Below are 18,609 nucleotides of genomic sequence, written 5' to 3'. Positions count from 1 at the left end.
GAAACTAAGACAGTAATCTAAACAAACTCACTTAATATGAAATGCCTCCTTGATGAACACAAAATGCATGGTATAAAGTATTTATCCACAATTTTATTAGACTTGAAAATAAATTTACATATCCTTTTCTTAAAAAAAAAAAAAGGCATGACATAGTAAATAAATGGAGAAGCAAAACACACACAAACTTCATACTTACAGGAAGTATTAAGACATTAACTAGTACACTTATTTCCAGTTTTAGGTACTTTTAAAAGTTTAAATTTAATTGCAACTTATTTCAGTTGTAATTATGATATTCATAAAATTCAATATTATATATCACTATATAATATTATGTATATGTATATATTACACATGCATATATGCATATATTTATAGAAACAAAGTGCTTGCTTATTTCATAGTAAGGTGAGCAGGGGTTGCTCTCCTGTAAACTCTGGATACTCTTCTCATTCTCATAGAGTACCCGAGTAGATGGGAGAGCACTTGGAAATAGATTTATCACGTCTAAGCAGACCTGGTAAATCCGCCTATGCTGGATCAATCACTGCAGTGTTAATTCACTGTGTAGTGAATACAAGCCCTCAGTCATGACTTGTCTAAGAATACACATTTTAGTTTGATTTGTACTGAATAAACAGCATGTTTCCAGGTTGATTTAAAAGCAGGAGCTCAAGTACCAACCAAAATGAAAATATTAAAACAAAAATTAGAATGCAGACACTTATGATGTAAAAGAAGGTTCAATAGCTAGTTTTGTTTACCTCACTTTGCTTTCTTTTCTTAGTGAATATGTATCTTATGAAGGTCTCCTGAAGGAGCTCTTGTTTCACAAGAAAATGCCATAGTCTTTTAGCTGGAAGTGCTGAATAATCCCTTGATCTGAACGGGAAAAAAGGGTTTTTAAAACTTAAATTCCAACATAAAAGTCATCATGGTCATAACACAGTTAAATGTGGAAAAAGAATGTAAAGAGACTCCAAACCATTTTAGATGCAAAATGATGGATTTGTATGCTCTGTGTTCTATCCAAGACAAATCATTAGGAATATTTTTTTTCCTGGATTTCCTCTGTGAAACCACATTACATGGAGTTACTCCCAGGTGAGTACTTATTTGTGCCTGTACCAGTAAGGATCACTGAACAATCAATTGCATCTATACTTAGGACAATCTTCCTTGCACATAACTGTGAGCATGCCAAGGCAAAGAAGACTGTGCTAACGCACGCATCTCAAAAGAGATCATAATGATGAACAAGACAGTGACAACTATATTGACTAAAAATATCAGTGCTATTTCAGTGATACCTGTAAGAATCTATTAGCAGCTAGTTTTATCCTTTAGGTGGTTTCTACGATACTTTTAATTGATACAGAAATCCAATTTTATGTCTTAGTTTAATCAATTTCTGTGTATTATTTCAACAGAAGTGAATGTAAATATTTCCTAGTGGTCATTTATCATGTTGATGATACCACTGTTATCCCTATTTCTATAGTCATGGCACTTGACAGTTCCACATCAAACTTCATCGTAAAGTATGCGTCGTAAGCCTTCAAATGATACTTGAAAAGCATGTGTGGAGAGAAGGTACTGGTACATTAAATCGACCGAATCAGAGTCTGCTGCTCACCTATGAAGGTTTAATCAGAACACATAAGAAAGAAAATGAAAGTCAATGTTTCAAGTTTTTAAACAAGCATTACTTAATGCATATATGTATGTTCAGAAAGGAAACTGTGACCAAAAATCTGCAGAAGTATCAACTATGCAACTGTTCTACTAAATATGCATGAAAAGCAGAAATGAATAGATTATGCGTAGAATAAAAATGCAAGTAAAACAATGCAAAGAAGTTATCCAAAGATTAATAAAAGGACTTAAGCACCTAAACAGCACTTTAAGTGCCTAAATCCCAGAATCGGGGGTTCACAAAAGAACTCTGCTGCTTTGAACCATTTAGGAACCTATAATTGCTCACTGCCTATATTTTAGCAGTGGAAGTTCCCTAAATGCCTAGTTTCAGACCCTGAACATACACACTTGTAGCCCCACCTTCAATATCCAGGGGTATGTCTACACTACCCCCCTAGTTCGAACTAGGGGGGTAATGTATGCATACCGAACTTGCTAATGAAGCCCGGGATTTGAATTTCCCGGGCTTCATTAGCATAAAGCCGGCTCCGCCATTTTTAAAAGCCGGCTTGTTCGAACCCCGTGCCGCGCGGCTACACGCGGCACGGGCTAGATAGTTCGAACTATGTAGTTATTCCGAACTATCTGTACGCCTCGTGGAATGAGGTGTACAGATAGATCGGAATGGCTACATAGTTCGAACTATCTAGCCCGTGCCGCGTGTAGCCGCGCAGCACGGGGTTCGAACAAGCCGGCTTTTAAAAATGGCGGAGCCGGCTTTATGCTAATGAAGCCCGGGAAATTCAAATCCCGGGCTTCATTAGCAAGTTCGGTATGCATACATTACCCCCCTAGTTCGAACTAGGGGGGTAGTGTAGACATACCCCAGATGCCTAAGCCTCATACAATACACAAACCAAAGGAAGACAGGCATTCTTCTGTCTAGCTTGTCTGTGGGATCCAATCTAGAAAACATGCTCAGACCTCAACAGATTGGGCCCCCAGAGGCAAGTTTACACAAAATTGGAAGGATAGGGGAGAAGGCAGAACTGCCTCATGATTTTTAGTCCAGTGGTTAAAGAGGGAGGTGGGAAGCAGCAGATCCCTGGCTCAAGTCCCCCCTCCTCCACCAGAGAGAGAGAGAGAGAAGAGATTTGAATTGGGCTCTGCCACTGTTCAAGTGTATGCTCTAACCACTGGACTCTAGGATATTCTGATGTATTCCACTTTGGATGAACAGCAAAAGAATCACTGGATTATTGAGAGTGAGCGAGCATACAAACATGAGTGACTTTGTAGCTGAGTGGTTGGAGCAACTCAACTGTGAGGTGGGAGAACCAGGATCCTGTCCCTCTTCTGTAATCACTTTTGTTACAGTTCCCAGTTCAATTCCTTTTTCCTCCTCACATGCAGGGGGCATACAAAGCAGGGCCAGCCTTAAGCCGATTCGGCCGAATCGGGCCCTGTGCTTAAGGGGGCCCCGCGCCTAGCACCCGGAAGTCGACTCCCTCGGCTCGACCGGCTGGGATCCCTGCCCTTACCTGTGCACGCTGCCGGCTGCTGCTGCCGCCATGCAGATGAGTGGGGAGAGGCCCGGCCATAACATGACGTCAAGCCCGGGATTTTGAAACTGCAAAGGCGGCGGCAGCGGCAGCGGCGCATGCAGTTTGGAGTCCGGCCCCGCAGAAGGCAAAAGGTAGGGGAAGGAGGAAGCTAGGGGGAGGGGTGGGAGAGGAAGAGGCTTGTGCGGAGGGGGAAGAAAGGGGAAGGTACCAAGAGACAGGGGTGCAGAAGAGACAAATCCCAGGGGGCCAAGTGCAGATAATGAGGGAAAGGGCAGGAGGGGAGGTTTCAGTGGGAGGGGGGGCAGGGTGATGCTGGGAGAGAAGAAGAGAGGGGAAGGGCATTGGGGGCTAGAGGGGGGTGGGGGGTGCTGGGAGAAGGCTTGAAAGAAGGGGTGGGTATGCGAAAGGTGGGGATGGAGCAAAGCATGTGTGAGGGCACAGGGGCATGAGGGAAATGGGGGCAGAGAATGGTGAGGGGATGGGCATCAGGGAAAAAGGAGGCAGGGGCAGTGAAGGAAGGGGGAGGCACAAGTAGAGAGCAGGGCTAAGGGAAGGTGCAGGTGACAGGGGATTCTGGGGGTGAAGCAGAAGGGCAGACATCTGCAGGGGAGGGATCAGCACCAGAGGAGAGCGGCAGGGCAGGTGTGTAGAGGGAGGTGCTAGAAGAGGGGTAGCTCACATGATCGGAGTGGGGCTACTGGAGGAGTGGGCACAGGGGGGAGAGAAGGGCTGGTGGAGGGGGGCAGGTTGCAGGAGAGCTGAGGGCAGTGAGAAGGGCAGGAGTCAGGACAGCAGAGAAGAGTGAGGAGTTTGGGGGCAACAGGTACCAGGGGAGATGATGGAGCAAGGAGAGGAGACATGGCAGCAGAGAGAAAAGGGAAAGGTTCATAAAATATTTATTAATAACTTGGTATGCTGCCCACGGCCAGTTTGTTTGCGCCCCGCGGTGCAGTTTGGGTTTATGCGGGGATCAACACGTGGCTGGCGAATGAGAGCCAAACCAAAAAAACAGTCAGTGGAAAGATTTCATGTTGTCATGTATGATTCCTGGTAACCCATCTGAAATATGAAAAACTAGGTTGATACCTGTTCATATCAGGAGATGTTGAATTCAGTTCACCATTTGCAGTATCTCATTAGGATGCTTAGTGGAGAAGATATTGTTTTCTTTTTTTTAATTTATACTGTGGGCAAAGTATGGGCTCACAAGAATTCCTCCATTGTTTTACCATGAGTCTCAAAACATTTGGTGTTTTTCTAAAGGCCTGGAGTCAATTGATTATGTAGGAATCTCAGCTTTCATTAAAAAAAAAAGTTCTCTATACTTCTGGGCCTTCCAGCTAAGTAGGAAAGCTTTAAAACACGAACCCTAAATACTCAAGAAACAAAAGGCCAATACAAATCCAACATGTTTTATTTTTAAAAAAAATCTTATGATTTGTAGACCAGTCTCATAACTTTGTATAGGCGTTCCTTGTGAATTTGGGTTGGCAATACTGCTCTTTGATTGGTGAATTTAGAGAGGTCTCTCCCTTCAGTTTCCCTTTCCATCCTCCTTTTTTGTCACAGGTTATCAGAGAATCACAGAGACAATGGAGAGTAGGGTGAGTCCATGATATGGTTAATGACTGGTCAGGGTGACTAACAATTATCAGCCAGTGGTCTGAATGAGCTATCTAATGCCATCTGTTAATCAACTGTAGGAAAAGGTCTCACAAGCAGACCTTATTTATATAGACAACCTACTTCGCCACAGAGATCCATAGACACACTTTCTGTGTCAAGGTGATCAATTTTGGCTCTTTTGGGTTGACATTCACTTAAGACTTGGAGCTGGGAGAATGAAATGTGTTATCCATATTGTATGATTAAAAGGTTAAAAGACCTGAACGTAATATGACCTGGCTTAGGGTCTACCATAACTTGAACACTAAGCAGAGGATAGTGAGTCACATCTAACTGAAAGTCACAGAAGATGGAAACAGGTTTTATTTCTGGTGGTATAAAGTCTATTTGGGAGTCCTCAATTATATCTGACACTTTACATCCAGTGTTTAAAGGCAGAGCTGACTAGAATCAATTGAGAGTCCTTGTCTTGTCTCAGTGATCGCTTGAGCAAAAATCATTGATAAAATCTTGTGTAGACTGACCTTGGATTCAACATGCAGGCAATATGTGTTGAAGCACAGTGCAAAGGAGGCACTGGTGGTGAGGTACCATATTACCCAGTGAAATCATTGGTGCTGAAATCACTAAGGACTGGAATTTGACCACAGAAGTGACACTTTCTTAACAGACTCCATTTTTTCTATTTAAAAAGTAAATCAATGTAACAAAAACTGCAATGCTCTCTGGTAACTTTAAAAATCAAACTTTAAACTGTACTGAAAAAATTGGATAGCTTGCAATTGAAAATATTTGACCTACACTTAAGGCAACTGATTTAATTTTGTGTACAATTTTGCATAATAAAGGATGGCATTTTTTTTGGAAAATGTTCAACTATATTGGTATACATTTTGATCAGATCTACTTCTGATGTGATATTTGTGTGTGGTTGTGGTTTGTTGTGTGTGTGGTGTGGGGTTTTTTGCTCATCAAAAAATCCTGGATGGGGGGGGAAGCCCCGCCAAAACGGTTCGAATTGGGCCCCACACTTCCTAAAGCCAGCCCTGATACAAAGTATCCTACATCTCAAGCAAATATCCTAAGCACTAGCTACAGGGAGGGGAAGGCCTTTTATTTCCTTTCACCCCCTGGCTTCCTGCTAAAACAGAGCAGTTATCTAATGCCAAGGCAGGGTTTGCAGCGGAGAACTAAGGTGAGGGAGACACCTCTTGCCAGTCTCAACATAGGCACATATCTCAAAGAGAAGGGCAAGGCTTAGTGCACACCCTTTCATTTGGCATCTCCCATTGGGGAGCTTAGGCAAGGAGCCACCTAGTGTGCACAATGGGACTCATAAAAGTCTGAGGAATTACTATCTCCCCATTCATTTTATAGGGAGTCTAGGTGCTCAGCTCAGGCTTTGTGAATCCAAGTGATTTTCTAGGCATCTACAAGTTATGCATGGCAATGCTCAGTGTCACTGTGCACAAGGTCCTTTGTGACTCTGGCCCGGAAGTATATACATTGTTTCTCGGACTGAAAATGGAAATTACTATTGAAATTCATTTTTGAAAAAACAGGGTAAAAAATAAAACAATGGACTGTCAGAGTGAACTAGGAATAAAACCCAGTAGCAGCATCAACTACGCAAATCATGGACAGTATGAGTAGATAAATCATATATGAGTTCTGTAAACTTCTCAAACTCTTAAGTTCATTAATTTAGGTCCAGATCCTGCAAACACTTACGCCTGGTCTACACTATAGCAGAATGACAGAGTAAGATATGCAGCTCTAGCTACAGAAATTACATTGCTGGAGTAAACGTATCTTACATCACATTTCTGCAGGAGGCTGACAGGAACTCCCATTAGTTTGCCTTACTCCTTTCAGGAGGAGTACTAGATATTGGTGGGAGATGCCCACAGTGTTCAATTTACGGGTCTATATCAGACCCACTAAATCGAACGCTAGAAAACTGACTTCCAGAACAATGATCATCTGGTAAGTATAAACATGCCCTTAAGTATAAACATGCCCTTCACTTTAAGCATGGTACATGTTCCACCAAAGTGTTTGCAAGACCTAAGCCTTAGATCAGTGGTTCTTAACCTGGGGTGCACGCACCGCCTGGGGGTGTGAGATGCCCTTTCTGGGGGTGCGAGACATGCCAGATTTTTATGATATATCTTAGGTTTAAAACTGACCTACTTCAATAATTTTTAATAAGGGGTGCGAAAACATATTTTGAGAACCAAAGGGGTGCAAGCTGCAGTAAGGTTAAGAACCACTGCCTTAGATAAACACCAAGGCTACATCTACATTGGCTTGATTTTCCGAAAATACTTTTAACGGAAAGCATTGGCAGAATGCTTTTCTGCAAAAGCACTTTTTGCGGAAAAGCGTCCGTGGCCAATCTAGACGCGGTTTTCCGCAAAAAAGCCCCGATCGCCATTTTCGCAATTGGGGCTTTTTTTGCAGAAAACAGTACTGTGCTGTTTACACTGGCCCTCTTGCGCAAATGGTTTGCGCAAGAGGGCTTTTGCCCGAATGGGAGCAGCACAGTATTTCCGCAAGAACACTGACGATCTTGCATGAGATCGTCAGTGTTCTTGCGGAAATTCAAACGGCCAGAGTAGACAGCTGGCAAGTTTTTCCGCAAAATCACATGATTTTGCGGAAAAACTTGCCAGTCTAGACACAGCCCAACAGTTCTCCGTTCTGACATCTTGTTCCATCCTGACATCTCATTATTCTTTCCCCTTTTTTTCTAATTAGCTGGCACTAATAAGTGTAAGCTGATTTTTTCTTTTCAAAGGTAGCATTAAATCTAATCAGTAAAAACAGGTACTATATTATGCTGAGTTCATTAAGGTACATTTGTAGGTTAGGTTTATTTGGCTTAGCATCATCACCATTTTCTTTTAACTCAAAATTCATTAGATAATTATGACTGTTTCTGCACAAAAGCTGCATGTGTCAAATGTCACAAACTATGGATACAGCTTTCTAAAAGCAGGTCTTACCTGAATGGAGTATTTTCAGGTTCAAGCATGGCTTTGTTGCGGAGAATAGCTGATCCAGCTCCCACTCCAAGGTCACTGGGATAGGTATTAATGTAGTTTGGTGGTGGGCCTTCAAACTGATCCACTCTCTCTTGAAGGATCTGTTCCCAGTTTTCCAAATTTTTAATCACAGCAATACCCAATGGTGATGTTACAGGCAGGTCTAAAGAGCAACACAAAGGTATAATGCTAATATAAAACTGCTATACTACTAATAGCAATAAACGAATTCTGCAGTAAAGAGCAGAAACAATATTATGAAGATTTTTCTCTTTTTTTTTGGATAGTAATAGCCCATGGGAGAATTTATTCAGGTACCAAAAACAGTTAAGTAAAACTAAAAAAAAAAGAAAAAAAATTCAGAATGATAGTCACTCTACTGCTCTTATATTTAATAAAAATAGGGAGGATGTATGTGCGCTTCAACAGAACTTACAGAAAAGGATAACTGGATGGATTTAAAAAGCCTGAAATAACACATACAACTCCATCTGTTAGAAATTGCGCAAGACAACTTTTCATATATAAATGCCAATACTTTACTAACTCACTTATAGAGCAAAGTAAAATAGAAGTCAGAATTTAACTCACCAAAAAATTCCAAACCAGCAATGGGGAAAAAGTTCTTAATGTTGTGCAGAGCTAGTTTTACTATTGCCAAATGTATGAGAGCCCAGCTGTGGAAAAAGAAGTTTCCGTTTTGTAAAGTACAATTTAAATTCAGTTATTTCCAGACACAATTTGGCTTCTCTCACCAAACCAAGTATATATACAAAAACCCCATTGATAACAAATGATGAAGAGTGCTTACTTATTGTGTTTTGAGAGTCAACAGGAACCCACACTGAAATACAAGGTAAGATCTTTATATCTTATAAAATTTAGTCTCCCTCTTTAGAGCCTACAATATTCCCCTCCCTCTTTTCCAAACCTCAGATCATCGTATGTGAAGTCAAGAATCAAATATTAATCTCCTGGCAATGCCAATGAAAATACATAATACAAAACTTTCCATTACATCAAAATGAATGGAAAGGAAGCACTGGCGTGGTACAAATCAAAGATTTTTTTTCCACTGTGTCTCGTATAGCACAATACAATATACTTGAACCTCTAATCCAGCAACCGTGGGAAACAGGGTTTGCTGGACTGAAGATTTTGCTGGGCTAGGAAAGGAGGGGAATGAGGGTAGGACACTTATCTGGCACTCTTTGTCCCCTGTTGCTCCTAGGCACCGTCTCCCCCAACTAGTACAGAAGAGGTGGGAAAAAGCCTCCAGCATCACTGTGCTTCCACCAGGTGGTGGGGAGGAGGAATGGCAGTGTGCAGGGCTGCTTCTGCCCCTGCCTGCCAGGGTCTGTACCACAGGGCTACGTCTACACTGTAGCCTTCTTGTAGAAAAGGTTATGCAAATGAAGCTCAGCCTGGAATATTGCCACACTTATTTGCATAATTAATGAGCAACCGTTTTTGTGCAAGAGGCTTTTGTGCAAAAAAGAGCAGTGTAGACCGCTCCTTTTTGCGCAAAACTCCCCTCTTGCGCAAGAGGGGGTTTTTGCGCAAAAACGTCACCCAGAGTACAGAGGTTATAGTGTAGTTCCATTTATAGTCTAATGGATTTGAAAACACTTGGTACAATGTAGATGGAAGATGTTTTATTTTCATACATTTTTATAATGGATGTAACTCATTCATTTATGCTTGATATAAAAAAAGGAAATAGAACAAATGCAAATTACATTCAAAATTGGTCTCTATTCTGAAAAGTAACTCTAAACATAGCATCAAGGGACTCCACGATCATTGTGACTCAATGACTTGAAATCAAATTTGTTCAATTTATTTGCTCAGGTGAACGTAGAAGGGAAAAACCTAATTGCTATACCTGAAAACCCAATCAGAAAATATAGTCAAGGTGAATTACTTCCCTATTGCACATCAATATTAGTAATTATGATTATTCTGGCCAGTTTCTGATCTCAGTAATACCTCTGAAAACCCACCACTGTAAAATATACTTCACACCAGGAAAGAGGGCCAATGATACCCTCGTTGGCTTTGGAAGAAAAGCTGAAAACAACATATTCATAAGGAGTTTAAAAAAAAAAAAGACGGGATAGTTTCCGCTAACCTGTATGAATTAGGATTTTTGTGTTCCTGGATCTGTGTGTCAGAAAGGAAAGCATCATCGTCCTCTTCATCACTGTGAATGCTTTCATCAGAATCATATATAATACCACTATCTGATAAAGGAAGAAATGGCTGCAATGCAAGACAAAAACCTGTTATTCTTCAGGAGCTGTTTTAAACATTTTAAATATTTTAAACATTTAATGTTCCCCTAGTTGTTTAGATGTCACTTAAATAACTTAGTAGTGAACCAGAGCAGCTTAATATATAAATCTATTGATATAACTAAATTGTAAGTTAGATATTCCTTTCAAAAATAACAGCATAGCAAGGTATAAATGCTCATTTAGACTGTTTTTTGCTTGGCAGAAGAATGCTAGACTGATATTTTGGAAGTTATACATAGTAGCACATATATAACTTCATCTTTTCTGTGGGGAATGCAACCTGTAAACATGTTTACAGTTTGTGAGGCACATTAATGAAAACACTTCTTGAAATGTTATCCTTTAAAACAGGAAAAAGGGCGTGTGTATTCTTTACAAAGTATTTAATTTTATATTTCCAAATGTTAAAAAATCAGACATTTTTATGGTGCCACTATGTTCACACAGAATATCCTACCTTTGCCATAAAATAGTCCCACATGCTCAGTTCTGGAGGAATGAATTTTTCTTTGTAAGAAGGCCTTTCTGCAGGTACAGGTGGAGGTACAACACTATCTTTTACTGGTCTCCCTGGTACAAGCATCCTCATATTAAATCGACGCCGATGCTTATCCATTTCCTCTGAAGGAACAGGAGGTACTAAATTGAAAGAAGTTAAATAGCTGAAATCATAGTAAGAAACAAATGCTATCTATAATTTATTTTTAGAAACACATTAATTTTAGAAGTTACCAAAACCATGAATTTTGGTTTCAGTGCTTAGATAACAAAATCAAAACTACACTACCTTTCAAGTACTATTCCTTAAATATATTTTTAAATAAAGCAAGTGTAATCATATAAATCAGGAGTGGGGAACGTACGGCTCGAAGACCAGATCCGGTCCTTGGCTTACCTAGATCCGGACCCCGAGGCTTGGGGATCCCTGCCCAGCACCAGGCAGCCCACGCTGGCGCTCCACCCTGTAGCTTCCTTTTGTGGGGCTGGAGCACCAGTGCCGGCTCCCTACTGCAGGATGGGAGACATGAGGGAGCGGGGGAGGAAGGGGGAAGGAAAGGAGCCTTGAGCTGTGCAGACTGGAGTCAGGCACGCCAGGACCAGATCCAACCCAAGGACTCTGTAAGGTTGGGGAAAGAAGCAGCATTGTGCGCTGCTGCTCCTCCTCCCTCCCCAGCTGGGGAAACGGCACTGCCCTGAGACTTTTCACCTGCTGCTCCAATTGGGTGTAATTGCAGCCAACAGAAGCAGCAGGGGGCAATGCCTGGGAGCAGTGGGGGACACGGAGCCATGTGCATCCCCTAGGAACTGTGCCAGGTAAGTGCCTCCCCCATTACCCAGACCCCAAACATGCCCTTCTGCCCAGCACTACCCAAATCCTGCTCTTGCACCCCCCTTCTGCCCAGACTCCCCACTCCAATCCCCAGCTTGCTCCTGCACACTCTCCTGCCCAGATTCTGCACCCTCCCAGCCTCAACCCACTCCTGAACCCACCCACCCAGACCCCACACCTAAAGCCTGCTTCCCAGCTGCTGCTCCCCCTCATTTTTGGCTCCACCAGAGATTTGCGGGAGGCCACAAAATCTACTAGTGCAGGCTCCTCTAGACTCTAGTGTGGGAGGACAATGTGGGGAGTGTCTTCCTGCTTTTCAGTTGGGGGCCATGTCAGTGAGCAGCTTTTTTTGTTTGTTTTTTTGCTTCCCACTTTTGTGCGGCCCTTGATGGGTTTTTTCTGTGGGTCAGAGACCTCCAACTCCAAAAATATAATAGCCTGACTACAATAAATTCAAGTAGAGTTACCTTTCTTCTGTGACACATATTAGGAAAACAAACTGTAATATCGGTTATAAATTTTCAGGATCTATAGGTTTTAGACCAATTCCTGTTTGAAACCATATTGAGAAGGATATTTCTGAAGGAGAAAACATATAATTTCACTAAACTGAAATTTTCAGAAATGTAATCTAGGAAATCTAGGTGATTTACTCTGGCACTATGGAGAGGATTAACTTCAACGTTTCTTTAACAAAACCAAATCTGATGCCCTGCTGGCACTGCTTCCGGCCATCCTTAACCTCGGTTCAGGGTCCACTCAGTGTGGACATGCTAGTTAGAATTAGCAAAACGCTAATTCGAACTAGTTTTTAAGTCTGTATGCGCTAATTAGAATTAGCTTAGTTCGAATTAACTAATTCAAACTAAGTTAGTTCGAATTAACTTTGTCGTGTAGACATACCCTGTGAGAGGCAGCAAGGGTGGGGGAGAATAAGAGAGGGTGCCATGAAGCAGCCTCTGCCTGCCACAGGCTGAGGCTTGCAACAGGCACAGACTGCTCCAGTGGGGAACTGCCCCCCTTGCGGACAGAGGTTACTGCCATGAAGCAGCCCCTGTCCACAATAGCCCGGGATGGCCAGAGCAGACCCTGCCCACAGCACTAGTTGGCTCCGGGAGCCACCCACACTGTGGCTCTTCTCTTTAAATGTGGTAAAAGCCCAGTAGCTCTAGCTACATTTAAAATGCAGAGCTGCAGCGGTCGCTGAGCCAGTGTAAGCTGGGACTGCTCACTGAGTCCCAGCTCACACCAGCTCTGGGAGCTACCCTCACTGTGGCTCTGCAAAGCACCTCCCTTTATTTACTAATCGTGTAGTCGATGCAAATTGTATTGACTACACAATTAGCAACATACTCGTTCCTTAACATCCTTAGTAAGTAGGGGAACATTTTAACTTACCAAGTAACTCAGTCATGGATTTAAAAAGTAGCTATTCTTCTACAAAGAAATGTCACCACTCAATTATAGAGAGAGACTGCAGAACTGGAATTAATCTACAAATGTAACACTGTTACTCTAGGCTTGAATAAAGACATTAACTGTTTAGTGCGCTACAAAGCAAATTTCCCTGTCTTTAACAACCACATTTTCACATCAGAATCTATGAATGGGACACATCCAACCCGCTTAATTCGCTTCATTAACATGGGTCCTGAAATTGACAGGTACTTCATTTGATGTTTTATATCTATATATCGATATCGATATCGATATCGATATCGATATATCTATATATCTATATATATCTTGGATTTTATTATTTCCACTCCAACTCATCTAATGAAGTGGGATTTACCAATGAAAGCTCACGATACTATACATTTTTGTTAGTCTTTAAGGTGTCCCATGACTACTTGCCATTTTTAAATTAACAGAGTAACACAGCTACCCCTCTGAGACTTTGAAAATACAAGCTGTTTTGGATAGGCATAACAGAAGATAATTGAAGACAGAGATTTAAAAACATGATCCTCTTTTAAAGCACACAAACATTTATCTATGCTACAAATCTTTACAAAACTTCATTACTGTACTTTTACACTGCAGCAGCAGCTACTAAGTTTAAAGAAAACAGAATCTATCTTGAAAGCCTTTGACTATTCATCATTGTCAGTGCTGTTAAACAGCTTACCAAATGAAAGCTGTTGCAAGTGATCTTTTATTATATTTCGCAAACCTCAAAAGTATGTGTTGCTTTCATATAATTCAGAATATTTACTTGATAAGTATTAATGTTAAACACTTGTGCTACTATGGTTAGAGAGCAATTACATTATACTTACACACAGACTTCATGTGTTTATACTATAGACATAAAAATATACTTCCTGTATCAAGGAAGTTTTAAGGAAATGTCAAGCCACTGACTATAAGAGTGTGTCTACACTGCACCCTTAGCTTGAAATAAGCTACACAAATTGCATAGCTTGTCTACACAGCACCAAATTTAGAAATAAGCCACTATTCTGAAATGTACCTTACTTCTCCAGTATCCTGAAATAGCGCTGCAGTGTAGACATAGCCTAAGGGTCCTGCGCAAAGTGGGTTTTACTGCAACAGCTGGTAGATATACAGAAGCTACTATGACAATTGTCATCCTTGTTAGAAGTGTTTGAGATGGCAAGGCTGAGGTAGAAATACAGCAGTGGTGGGCCAGTGTGGACACTTGAATTGCATTCTGTGTTATGACAGAAATGGCCCATAATCCCGCTAGTCTTCTCTGCTCTTTGTTTAGAACTCATCGGTTTGTCCTGCAGGCATGCGCATATCCCCTTTCAGAGCTCTGTTTTGGATAGCCTGCATGCTGCGTTGATTCGCTCTGGGACCCAGAGCAAACCAGTCAGATGAAACGCTTGTGCTAGTGAACACACAGAGACAGAGATAGAAATGTAGCCGTGTTAGTCTGGTGTAGATGAAACAAAATGCAGGACAATGTAGCACTTTAAAGACTAACAAGATGATTTATTAGATGATGAGCTTTCGTGGGCCAGACCCACTTCCTCAGATCAAATAGTGGAAGAAAATAGTCACAACCATATATACCAAAGGATACAATTAAAAAAAATGAACATATGAAAAAGACAAATCACATGTCAGAACAGAAGGGGGATGCAGGGCGGGGGGGGAAGTCCCCCTTCTGTTCTGACATGTGATTTGTCCTTTTCATATGTGTTCATTTTTTTAATTGTATCCTTTGGTATATATGGTTGTGACTATTTTCTTCCACTATTTGATCTGAGGAAGTGGGTCTGGCCCACGAAAGCTCATCATCTAAAATAAACCATCTTGTTAAGTCTTTAAAGTGCTACATAGTCCTGTATTTTGTTACAGAGACAGAGAGAGAGAGTGAGATTGCTGGGCTAAGTACCAGGGAGGAAAGCAGGGGATGGTGGGGCTGATATCAGGGTTTCCCTCTCCCCCTGTCTCAGGAAGGGTTGTTTCCTGCTGCTTTTTGAACTTACAAGACAGCATGCTGACATCCCCCAAACACACTTCTCCCCATCCTGTGTACACATACACTCCGTCACACACTTCCCCCAACTTATTTTGAAAAGCAGCTGTCAATGTAGCAGGATGACCATGGAGCAATGGGATTGGGAAACCTGCATCATGTGATGCTGACTGCACTATTCGGCATTGCAAACCTTTCCCAAGCCACCCTGCAGCCAGTTGCACAGTGGGATAGCTATTGAAAGAGCTGCTAATGTGGACATGCCCCAACGTCACAAGCAGCACAGCATGGATGCACAACAGTGATTTCCCCTCAGTGCTCTGTGAACAGCTCTATAACTATCAGTGTTTTATATCTACCAGTGTAGACATGGCCTAAGTCTACAGATAATTTTAACTAACTGATTTCAAGTTTGGAGAGATCAGAAACCACATGCCTCAAACTTATCCCTTTTCATGCAAACAGAAGAACAACTATGCCAGAGAAGTAAAGACTTTAGACTTTACTATGCCAATTGCTCAACACCTTTTTTCATTGCATCAATAACAGTAATATTTATATCATATTTTAGGACCTATAACGTGTTATGTGCAATTTATGAAGACAATGCTGATTTCTGAGAGTTAAGTATCTCTCCCTCCCCAACTTAAATAACCTTGGATAAAAGTTGTATTTTTGCCTATCTATACTGATAATTTTAAGATTCGCATTACATTTCCTCAGTCTGATTAAGCAAGTTCTAAAGATACCTTTTCCCTGGAGAAGGGTAAGAGCTGATGATATCAGACACATACTAACAAAACATGATTTTAAAACAATGAACCTGAAATCTAAAAAGAAGGGAATTAAATTCTTCCCCTTTCCCAAAGTTATATACATGCACATTATTGGTCTGAAATTTAATCAACGCAAACTAAATACCTGGAATATTTTCAGATTGTCTTCGGGGCTTCACAACAAGTTTCACACCTCCCCCAAAGACAGCAGCCCACATTCGACTGTTCAAGGGATGGGCTGCTAACCGAAACAATTCATTGCAAGAATTAGTAGCAAGGGCATGTATCAGGAGACTTAGGTATACAGCTATAACAGCTTCACAAAGTAAAACGTTTAACTTTGGTTGGTCTTCATCTTGGGCTGAACTTAAGAGATTTATAAGTGAGCTCACCCCTGCAAAGATAAAAAAAGAAAAGATGTAACTTAAGAAGCTGGCAGAAGTACAAAAACATTAATATTTCTCTTATATTCATGTCAAGCTAAACAAAAAGTTCTGAGTGGTCATTTAGTTCTTTGATCTAAACTACCTGGTCAGGAAAAAATATCCCCCCAAGTCAGGTTTTTCATCCTACTCTGCCTGTGGGTCACTTGCTAGGATTATCTGGGTATATATCATTTAAGCATATGTCTGCTATTACAAGGATCTTGGGCACTGGTGCATGTCGGTGCCTCCTCTCTGCTTGTGGCAGATAATAGTTTAATTTCCAGTGAACTGTAATACTTTGGTTTAATTTCATCTGTTGAGTTTAATGAGTCGGTGCTGGATGGTGTTGCTGGCCTGCGATATTCAGGAGGTCAGACTAGATGGACCTGATGGTCCTTTCTGGCCTTAAACTCTGTGGCATGATAGTGCTGAGACTTTTTGAAAGTGTGCCTCTTTTTCCTGCAAATAATACAGGTAGTTCAGTGATATCCATGAGGTTCTAGGAGTCAGACTCATCCCCTTTACTCTTGCACCATGAGTATTATGTATGTAAACAATAAATTATTATTGGATTAATTATAATGCCTTGTTCAACTTTACAGAATACATACCTAGAATCTAAGGAGGACATAGCCAAAATATCCAAGGAACTTCTCTTATATGGTACAGATTAGGGCAGGGTCGGCAACCTATGGCTCGCGAGCCAAATATGGCTCTTTTGAAGTTGTAGCACAGCACCTCCCCCCGGCTCCCCCTGCAGCAGGGAGCCCATGCTGGCACTACAGCAGTCCTGGGCAAAACAATCCGGCTTGCAGACACAGCAGAGAACCCCGAGGCAGACTCCCCTGCTCCCACACACCACTCAGAAAAGCGGCTGCAGGGCCGTTTATTTTTCACAAACTGTGAGCTGGAAGGGGAGAGGGGAGCGGTGCTTCATGGCTGCTTCCACCACCAGCACAATCCCAGCCTGTGCGGGGCAGGGGGGCATGGTAGACTCCTAAGAAACATGCTGGCTGTCTCACTGGTAAGTCTCCTGGCCAGAGCCTGCCTCTGGCACCCCAGCCCCTCCCCCTCCCTTCCTTCCATCCCTCTGCTCCCCTAACCCACATAACTCAAACTCTCTGCTCCCATTCTGAGCCCATGCTGCCTCCAAGACCTTGAATGCTGATCCCCTACTCCGATCACAAACCCCTCAAAACTCATGCTCCCTAATCCATTGCCTCAGGTCACAACTGCCTCCTTCACCCGAACTCAGTGGCCCCCAGCCCAATAAAGGTTCCCAGCCCCTGCAATAAAAACAATGTTGAAACCTTTTGCATTGGACATAATATTTTACTTTATTTAAAAACGAAGCCTGGCCAACAAGCCCCCAGTTGGGGCCCAGTCCCGATTTAGCCACAATGTCAACCTTGTTCCCTGAGCCCATAATACACCTGAATCCCCTACCCTGAGCCCTTACACCTGCATCCCAAGACTCCTACAACCCCAGTCTCCTGCCATAACACTCCTGAACCCCACACACATTCCCCAACTCTGTGTCCTGAGCCCATCATACACCCAAACCCTCTGCTCTGAGCCCCTCATTCACCCAAGCCCTCTGCTCTGAGCCCCTCATACAACCCAACCCAGACTCTTGCACCCAGCCATAAGACTGACAGAAGATAGCCTGAACGTGTGCATGAAGCTGGATTTGAGCAGTTATGATGTAAACTTCAAAGAAATGCATGAAAATATGCAACAGAAATCCCATTAAATAAAGTCTGAGTACAAATTTTCATTTATGCCATTATTAATCATAATGTGAATTATCAATAATATCAAGTTGTGTATTTTCAATCATGCAAATAGGCATTCTTATATGGCTCTTTGTTGACCACCTGTTCTGAATGTTGATGTAGTTTGGCTCTTTTGTTTGAAAAGGCTGCCTACCCCTGGATTAGGGGAATGGTCATTCCAAGAAAAGAAAACATCAGGTAACAGAGGAACACTGGCACGTTTTGTCACCAAAAGCTGCCTTGTGGTGACAAAACAGTGAGAGCGTTTACACTACAATGCGACTTTTGTTGGAAAAAGCTTCGAGCCCAGCAAGAGATTTTTATCTTTTCCCCTCCCTTTACTGTCAACAAATAGCCAGGGTGGATTCTGCTGTGTATTTTGTCCAAGAAATTGGCTTTTACCAGTGTCTTACAATGCCTGTCCTGATGGTTGCTCTCAGTGTTTTGTGGTTTCTGTTGCCCTGCAGGCATGCACCCCTGTCCTTTCAAAACTCCAGGAAGTATCTGACTGCAGAGTGAGCTGCTTCAATTGGGGAACAAAGAATAAATCCCTGGAATGCTTCACAGCAGTCTGCTGCTGTAGGGGTAGGGTTGCAGAGACTGCTGTGCTGCTTTGACATTCCACAGTATCAGCTTTGCCTTCCCACAACACTGCTCTGTGGGAAGATTACCCACG

At 42.1% G+C, this 18,609-nt stretch overlaps 1 protein-coding gene across 2 annotated transcripts in view; it reads right to left on the bottom strand.

Annotated features, from left to right (window-relative positions):
- Nucleotides 1-18,609, bottom strand: part of DMXL2 (Dmx like 2) — a 147,345-nt gene that overhangs the window by 19,677 nt on the left and 109,059 nt on the right. For both annotated transcript variants that reach the window (XM_075897231.1, XM_075897232.1), the window contains exons 28-33: nucleotides 15,879-16,127; nucleotides 10,634-10,815; nucleotides 10,011-10,141; nucleotides 8,471-8,556; nucleotides 7,841-8,042; nucleotides 768-885 (exon numbers count right to left, since the gene is read on the bottom strand). In XM_075897231.1, coding sequence (XP_075753346.1) covers nucleotides 768-885; nucleotides 7,841-8,042; nucleotides 8,471-8,556; nucleotides 10,011-10,141; nucleotides 10,634-10,815; nucleotides 15,879-16,127 — 968 coding nt within the window. The remainder of the gene's footprint in view (nucleotides 1-767; nucleotides 886-7,840; nucleotides 8,043-8,470; nucleotides 8,557-10,010; nucleotides 10,142-10,633; nucleotides 10,816-15,878; nucleotides 16,128-18,609) is intronic.

This window comes from Pelodiscus sinensis, chromosome 14 (assembly GCF_049634645.1).
Source record: "Pelodiscus sinensis isolate JC-2024 chromosome 14, ASM4963464v1, whole genome shotgun sequence".
Classification (NCBI taxonomy): domain Eukaryota; kingdom Metazoa; phylum Chordata; order Testudines; family Trionychidae; genus Pelodiscus; species Pelodiscus sinensis.
The sequence above is the reverse complement of the archived record's forward strand: the minus strand, read 5'-3'. Positions and strand labels throughout refer to the sequence as shown.